The 7844-nt window shown below is 39.2% G+C and overlaps 1 protein-coding gene across 3 annotated transcripts; it reads right to left on the bottom strand.

Annotated features, from left to right (window-relative positions):
• Positions 1–349: 349 nt before the first annotated feature.
• LOC104602291 (protein YABBY 4-like) lies at positions 350–3409 on the bottom strand. Of its 3 annotated transcripts, none has more exons than XM_088895763.1 (7): positions 3278–3409; positions 2644–2799; positions 2429–2546; positions 1414–1462; positions 1191–1266; positions 964–1038; positions 350–855 (listed from the first exon to the last, which is right to left on the bottom strand). In XM_088895763.1, exons 2-7 carry the CDS (start codon positions 2719–2721, stop codon positions 787–789), a joined length of 465 nt encoding a protein of 154 aa, XP_088751889.1. In that variant the 5' UTR covers positions 2722–2799; positions 3278–3409; the 3' UTR covers positions 350–786. The 3 variants fall into 3 exon arrangements, with proteins under 3 accessions (XP_088751889.1, XP_010264212.1, XP_088751888.1); XM_010265910.3 differs by having other exon boundaries at positions 2979–3374; XM_088895762.1 differs by lacking the exon at positions 3278–3409 and adding an exon at positions 2938–3068.
• Positions 3410–7844: the final 4435 nt, after the last annotated feature.

Here is a 7844-nt window from a genome sequence, read left to right as displayed (position 1 = left end):
TATTCATCAGATTACTTGCTATATACTGCATTCGATCATTCTACTGCATTTTTACGCTTTTCTTTTTTTATTTCTTTTAACCGGAAATGTTCATCACATCTATCAGGCCTTGATGCACTATATTTGTAGCCTTCAACTGTTATTTAGCCCCTTAGGCTTAGTTTGGATAGTATATATTTGTATTTGCATAGTATATATTTGTATTTATATTCCTTCCAATCTGAGTCTTGGGAGGCATTCTATGTTTACTTTCAGCTCTTTCCAAATTGATAAAGAAGTGCCAACATGATGCATCCTTCTAACCAACAGAAACAATTTCAAAGAAGCCATCATATGGATCGAGTATTAATTTGGTGAAGTTCTGATAGTTACCATTACCAATAACAATAACATGAATATGAAAACTTTATAAAGATGATACACTTGAACTTAGTAACCACATATGGCATAAGTTCCAAGGTGTTGAACAAGGATAGAATAAAGAGGGACATAGTATCTTACATAACAAGGAAAACCAGAATACATAGAAGAGAGGTTGCCAGCAATATCCGAACTCCAAACCAAAGGATAAAGTTTTTTCCAGGCAAAAGTGAGACACTAAGACCTTCATTTTCAGATGGAATTATGAGGAAATTAAAGTTGTTAGACTTCACATTCTTGACTTCATAAGCCTTCTTCAACCGTTGACACCAACAGTCATTAACCACAGTCCCCCTAAAGAAGAAGAAGAGAGAGAGAGAGAGAAAAGGAGGAATGCAAAGAAAACCTAATAATTCCACTAGCTATTTAGTAAGGGGAAACGCCCACATTGGCGGAAGCGAAAATCCCATCCTTCATGAGAACTTCTTCTCCTTCCTTCACATGAAAAGAAAAATAAAAGAACACAAAAACATTAAAACCCGTGAATATATGTGTGAACCTGCAAAGAAAGGAGAGAGAGCGATGGATGCAAAGAAAGGGTACCTGCTGGCGCACATTACTTTTCTTCACGGTCTGGTCAGGCATGAGACCAAAGTGGATGTGTGGGAAGTGGGCCCACTGAGAAAAAAAAAAACACACACACAAACAGGAGGACCCACAAATCAAGAAACCATAAACAAATAAATACGCTTTGAAACCCTAGTTTGAGAAGTAAATAAAATGTGAAAATGAGAATGCAAAGAAAACCCTAGAATTTTCTTGGATCTTACGTTCTTTGCAGCGGCGCTGAAAGCCTCTCTATGGGTTATATCGGGATTTCCGGCTTTGATGCGTTGGATCTCGTCCCTGCAGCAAATGTAGATGTCAAGATCATATATCTGCTTCAAAGTTTCAGATTCTACTGTCTCTAGTAACAGTAACAATATTAAAAAGTAAAAAAAAAATGAAATAACAAAAAAGAAACCTTTTTAAACACTTCTCATTATTACTCACTTGATGAATCGGTTGTACGCGGACGGGACTCTCTGTCTCTTCTCCGGAGCTGGACAGACAGACACATTAAAAACACTTCGCTGACTTTTGTGAAATTCTGCTTTTCTTATCTCCCTATCATCACTTCATCATCACTACTATCTGGTTTATCTATTCATCCATCTATCTACCTAAGTAGTCTATAATATTTCTCACACCCAGATCACACATCATACCACATCACAAAAACATGGATATATAGAACTTGAGTGCAATACAATAATGGAACTGGTTGTGAAGAACATGCAAATAGAACTGCAAGCAAGAAGAGAAACAAAATCCACTTTGTCTAGTTGATAAGACTAGAAGTTTTCCGACTATCTTCTACAACATTTCATGGTTTTCTAGAGGATCTTGCCTACAGCGACACCTGCAGATCATGGTGTTCAAACATCTGGATGGCACTATAAAAATTCTTATTTCTTTTGACGATTTCAGATGTTACTAAACTTTGGCGAAATGTAGATCTAATGAATTTAAGATAAGTAGACATGAGAATTATAGGTTTTAAACCCGCAAACGGTGCACGGGAAGAAATGATTTTTATAACAGTCACTACTAAAGAGGATCTTTAGTACTAAATAAGGGCTGAGATTGCAGGAAAATTAAAGGTTCTATTAATGCATTAACGGCTCTTTCTCCCCTTCACCAAACTATGAAATTTTATCAAGGTGCAGCAAGCCTAGGAGCATATTGTCTAGTTTTCCAACTCTTCTTTTCTTGATTGATTAAGATAATACTATCCTCAAAAGTATGGGGTGCAAGTGTTTTATATATATATATATATATTTTGTTTTTCAATAAGTAAAGTTCTAATATATAACTTTGTCACCGGAAAAAAATGGAATGGAGAAAGAAAGAGAGCATTCTGATAGACCAAAGGAGTTGACAGATAAGAGACTCCTTGTAGAAAATGCAAGGCATCCAAGATAGATAGATAGAGAGAGAGAGAGAGAGAAGATGCAAAGAATCTCACGTCTGTTAACAGCTGGGGGTCTTGGGAGCTCATCCGATCCTCCTCGGACTGAAACAATTGAGTCATTTGGGTTAGGCTGATCGATCAATAAATTGGGTTGTGGGCTCGGGATTTCTTCCTGAAACACAGCCACGAACCAAGAATAACAAATAAATTCATAAAAAAGCTGAACAATAAAGGGAAAAAAGAACCATGATTCTTTATCTTGTGTTTACCAGAAAATTGTGGGAGGGAGAGAAGAAGGTATTGCCAAGGTGAAGTTGATTAGCTGCAGGTAGAAGCAGCCCACGCATGTTGACAGAAAGGAGATTGGTGCAGTGCCCACATCGAACTGTGACGGTCTTGAACAAACTGCTGCAAGGAACGCTCACCTACCATCCATGAAACAAATAAGCAGTTGGATGTGAGAGAAAGATAAGAAAAAAGCAACAATCCTAGAGAACCCTAATTGGGATAAATTGTGCAAGTGGGGGTGTTAAAAGATAAACAGATGGGTGGAAGGTGTAAACCATGGTGCCACGAGTCAGAGAAGAGATAGACAATTTGATACCGCGAGGACAGTGTCGCAAAAGTTGCAGTGGACGTAACAGAGCTGCTCGGAGGGAGAGAGGTGGTCCAGTGAAAAAGCAGAGGAGGAGGACATCTTTGATTCCCTGATTTGATTGGATTATGGGATTGAGTGGCTTTGATTGATTGACTGATTGATAGATTGACAGATTAACCAACTTGGATATGCTGTTTTTGATTAGCAATTATGAAAGAGGAGCAAAGAAAGAAAGGAAGAAAGGAAGGAAGAAGAAAGAAGAAGAGAAAGAAACAAAGAAAGAAAGAGAAGGGATATAGATCTACTTATAGGGTAGTAGATATAAAGAACCCGGAGGAAAGACTTCTCTTTCCCTCTGCTTCGCTTCGGTGGTGCCTCTGGGCTCTTGGCTCTTGCTTTGTTGTGGTTGTAGTTTAATATATTTTTATAGCCTGTACATGTATGTATTGTAGAAATGTATTGATAGGGGTAGGACTAGGGAGAGCTAGCTAGCTAGGTCTAACATACGCCTGAGGTTAAACTGTAAGGAAATGTGTGGTTGGCATTCCCGATGAGAGAGAGAGAGAGAGAGAGAGGGGCAGCACCGTAGCAGAGGCGGCAGAGGTGGGGGAGAGGAGCGAGAAAGGGACGTTTGCATGGGGTGATTAGCTTTCGCTCATTCACCTGTTGTTTTCGTAGTTAAGAGGGTGAATTGCAAAGCCTTTCTCGCTTTCCGAATCGATGCCTCCCTCTTGTAACTCGCGGGCAATAAGCTAAAAATCTTTCCGCCTCCGCCTCCTTAGGGGAATTCACCACCCATTTTATTATTAATTTATTCTGAATGAATAGGAGAAAAACAAAGCTTTGCTTGTACCGATTTGACTACACAATCACACTTCTCTCTCTCTCTCTCTGAGACACACATACACATACGTATTCAAGTCAGTAAGCAGGAACAGTAGACAGAGATCCTCTCCTCTCTTTTTTCCCCCCTTACCACCTTTGTCCTTTCCTAAATTTCTATTTCTTTTTGGCCTGTGTTTGCTTATTTAGTTAAAGCCTTACCCCCATTGCATACTCTCCGGTTCCCTCCACACATTTCTAGGGTTTCTTTGTTCTGCTACAAATGTTGCAAAGGAACCACAACTTTGGTGAAAAAGATGAGCTGCCATCCCTCTTACAGTTTGAAACACAATCACCATCCATCCACATTTAACGAAAGGTTTCCCTCTTCCCCAAAATTTCCCGAAAAGTAAATGTTCACTCACTCACAAGTCACAAGTCACAACTCGTATAAGTGAGAGTGCTTTCCGGGCTGCCTCTTGTGCAACTTCAAATGTCATTGTAATAAGGGAATAGTTGTAGTGTGTCCAACGTTTTGTTGGGCTTTAAGGATGATGAATGTGGTCTTGCATACTCAGAAATCTGATTGACGTATGTTTGTGGTGAGATAAGGAGATAAGACCAGTGGTCCAACATTACTATTAAATTATCCATCCACACCACCCTGAAATTGAATGACTTAGATATATATATGGCCATCATCTAATAGATCTCATCCAGTTACAGAGAACATCAGGATTGAACTTTGGGTCTCTTCTTTCTTTTCTCTTTTCCATCCCCACCCCCTCCTTTTTTCTGGGGTTCTTCTTCTTCTTTAAGCAGGTAATCAGCTGGCCTGGGAGTGGAGATCTAAGGAAGAAGACATTGGATTATTCAATGACTATTAGTTAGCCTGCTGCTGGTATAGACAAAAATCAACAGTTGAGACTTGAGAGTAATCAATGATGGATAATGAACCAGCTAATGATGCCTAACTTTTAGATCTCCGTGGTGGAAGTTTTTAGGTACTGGGTAGACAGATCAATAACCTATTTGCTCTGACTGTACAAGCATCACCTGAGAAGCTTTTCACAATATGACCCATCTGGACAAGTGTACTGCCTGGATGGACAAACACCTTAGTTAATGCAAACCTTTAACTTCCTATTACACTTAACAACAAGTTTGCCCTTGACAAAATGAACTCGAACAAAATTGTATATGGACTACGTCCTAATACTTACACACGCCATGGATATTATTGAAAGCCAATGCTCGGACCTACCCCATGCATCGGTGGATCATTGTGTCCAGCAAACTAACGCTATCTTCCTCACCAGCAGTCTAATTAACCGGTAGAATGTCAATAGCAATCCGTCCTTGAGACTTTTTCTTTTCCTTCCTGGGGCCTGGGGGGACCATCTTTGATATATATATTTTGTTAAACGAATTCAATAAAATAAATCCTTATGGCTCCAACGAATACTAGATCATCATCAAGTAAGTGTGAGCGGATCAGACTCCTTAATTTGGATGATTGATGTATAACAAAGCCACGTTGCCTATGAATGCCTGATCTGAAAGGATCTGATTAAAGTTGGCATGATAAAATGGGACACCTGGCTACATAGTCCACCGTCAAAAGGAGGCTTGGCTGGTTATGCACTTGGGTCCCAAGTCCCAAGTCCCCAAGTATGAAAAGGGTAAACCCGTACAAGGGGCCTAGTTGCCTGAGACCTTAAACATGGCAAGTTTCTTTAGGTGGATTAACCCAATGGCCCAAGTGGTGGCAACTGTTATGACCGCTCAGCCTATAGTGAAGATCGAAATGGGTTTAAACCGATATATAAGTACCTGATGATCACACAGTGTGGCAAAAAACAATTGGGTGATAAGGTCATAAGAGACGACAAGACCCCACTAGGGCAAGAGAAACAGTAAAGATGGCTACCTAAAACTACAACATGGAGTAGCTTTGGGTATTGTTGATAGTAGTTGCATCTCATGAGTATCTCATGATATATCCTGCGAATAACAACAAAATGACAGCCAGATCTTGAGGTTTGTCCTCTATCTTGTCTCTCCCATCCCATGTAAGTGTCGTTCATGGTCGTAGTGTGGAACTATGGATGCATGCATGACCACATGCATGCATCCATGTACGATTGGATGAAAGCTAGCTTTCTCTGCAAAAGCCCTGTGAGAAGGTATTGTTGCTGTTGGCTAGGATACGGGGATCTCTCTCTCTCTCTCTCACGGTGAGCTTCGCTTACTGCTTAGACCTTAGAGTGTGTGTGTGGATGCGAGGAGAGGCGTGGTGGGGTAGAAATCGATAAAGGTGATGAAATTTAATGCGCTGTGCGGTTTCTGATATGTTGGACGCTCGACCTGACTGTGGTCGAGCCTGTGATATACGTACGTACGTCCATTTGGGGGGAGGGATAGCTAGATACCCCCCACATGTTGTAGCCTCGGGGTATGTTCAATGTCGCAATTGCATGGACATTTGAGATTTTATCTTGTTTTAAACAACGACATGGACAGAACCCACAAAAAGGATGACATACAAGAACAAGAACAACATGGCCCGAGAGAGGAGAGACCAAGACAGCAGCTGCTGCCTAAGTTTAATCAATCAATCTATCTACTACTTTCTTCCCCTTCTTCACCCTTCAGTTCAAACTTCAAACCCCCCCTCAAGTCAACTCGGGATAAGACAAAGGCCAAACTCGGCTGACTCGGTTTTAGGCTCTGTTTGGCTCGTTCATCACACCCCTTTTTTGGCGGGTTGGGCTTGGGATGGTTCCTGTTCACCAGTACTACGGTTATTGTCTTTTTTTTTTTTAATTTCGTACGGTTGTACTTTATATATATATATATATAAAAAAAAACTTTGATCCTGTCTGGGAACAGCGCTTAATTGGCCCCTGAATGTATTATTATATTAACTTCCTAACAAGTGCAAGTTAACTGCTAGTGTAGTATAACTATAAAGACTGCTTAATATTATTATAATAATAATAATGTTGGACCCCCTTGGAGTGGGACATATAGGTCAAATGTTGTCTGAGTTTTCTTGAAAAGATTTCATGACTAGTTAATTCAATTGCATTAATTCAAGTAGCCTGCTCTGAGATTGGTTAAGTATATATGCTTTTGATAGAATATTATTTATTTAGGTAGCCTTTGGGATTCCTTAGACTATTATATACTTGTTGCAAAAGCAGCTTTCTTGAGAGTGCTTTTGTTTTTCGAAATTTTCTTTTGCTTAAGTAATGCCACTTTAATTTAGGACATCTTTTTTTCAAAGCTTTTAGGGTTAATTTTGTCATTTCAAAATAAGTGATGAAAGAGTAGAATTGGTACTTCCGTCATTTAAAGAGAATCATATATAGAGAGAGGTAGTTGAAATGAAAATAGCCAAGCATTTGCCTTTTTTTATATTAGAATCTTAAGTGCTAGCTATTTCAATTTTTCTTCTAGATGGGTAGATGCTAATTAATATTTGTTACCAAACATCCTATTTCAAAAGTAGGAAAAAATCAGACAGACTATTGGTCCTTCCTTTTGTATTTGCTTAAATGCTAATTAAAAGAGATTAGTCTGAATTACATAGGAAGTAAGAATTTCTTACACCCACAATGAAATGATTTTATGGAATGACAAACTAATGGCCTCTCTGGCCTCTGCCAGATTAACCTGTTTTCCTTGTAGTGTTTGAAGTAGATCTGGATAGGCATATTTAATTTGGAGACAAAAAAAAAAAGGATATAGTGATATATAAAAGTGAACATCTTAAGCAATTGTTAGTTCATTCATTATCTGGATTCTAGCAATCTCTCTCTCTCTCTTTCTCTGCCCTCCAAGAGCAAGCCTATACAATTCAGTTGTCCCCATTAAATTCACTACACAACTATTTTGATGGTGTTATTACTGTGCCTTAGCTAGAAGCATTAATGCCTATCTACCACTGAAAAGGTAAAGGGCTAGAGTTGTCTTTTCCTTCCTCGTTTTATTTTCTTTTTTTTTTTTGTGTGTGTATATGTATCTAATTGTGGTACACTACGCAAC

The sequence above is a fragment of the Nelumbo nucifera genome, chromosome 1, assembly GCF_055504915.1.
Source record: "Nelumbo nucifera cultivar China Antique chromosome 1, China Antique-T2T, whole genome shotgun sequence".
In the NCBI taxonomy this organism is placed as follows: Eukaryota; Viridiplantae; Streptophyta; class Magnoliopsida; order Proteales; family Nelumbonaceae; genus Nelumbo; species Nelumbo nucifera.
Note: the sequence above shows the minus strand (reverse complement) of the source record. Positions and strands in the feature narration are given on the sequence as shown.

Excerpts from the sequence above, each read along its gene's own strand:
- LOC104602291 (XM_010265910.3), bottom strand. The coding sequence starts at position 3,071 with ATGTCCTCCTCCTCTGCTTTTTCACTGGACCACCTCTCTCCCTCCGAG. Across the intron at positions 2,800-2,978 it reads TTTGCGACACTGTCCTCGCG|GTGAGCGTTCCTTGCAGCAG; the intron begins GTATCAAATTGT and ends CATGGATGGTAG. Across the intron at positions 1,267-1,413 it reads GCGTACAACCGATTCATCAA|GGACGAGATCCAACGCATCA; the intron begins GTGAGTAATAAT and ends CATTTGCTGCAG.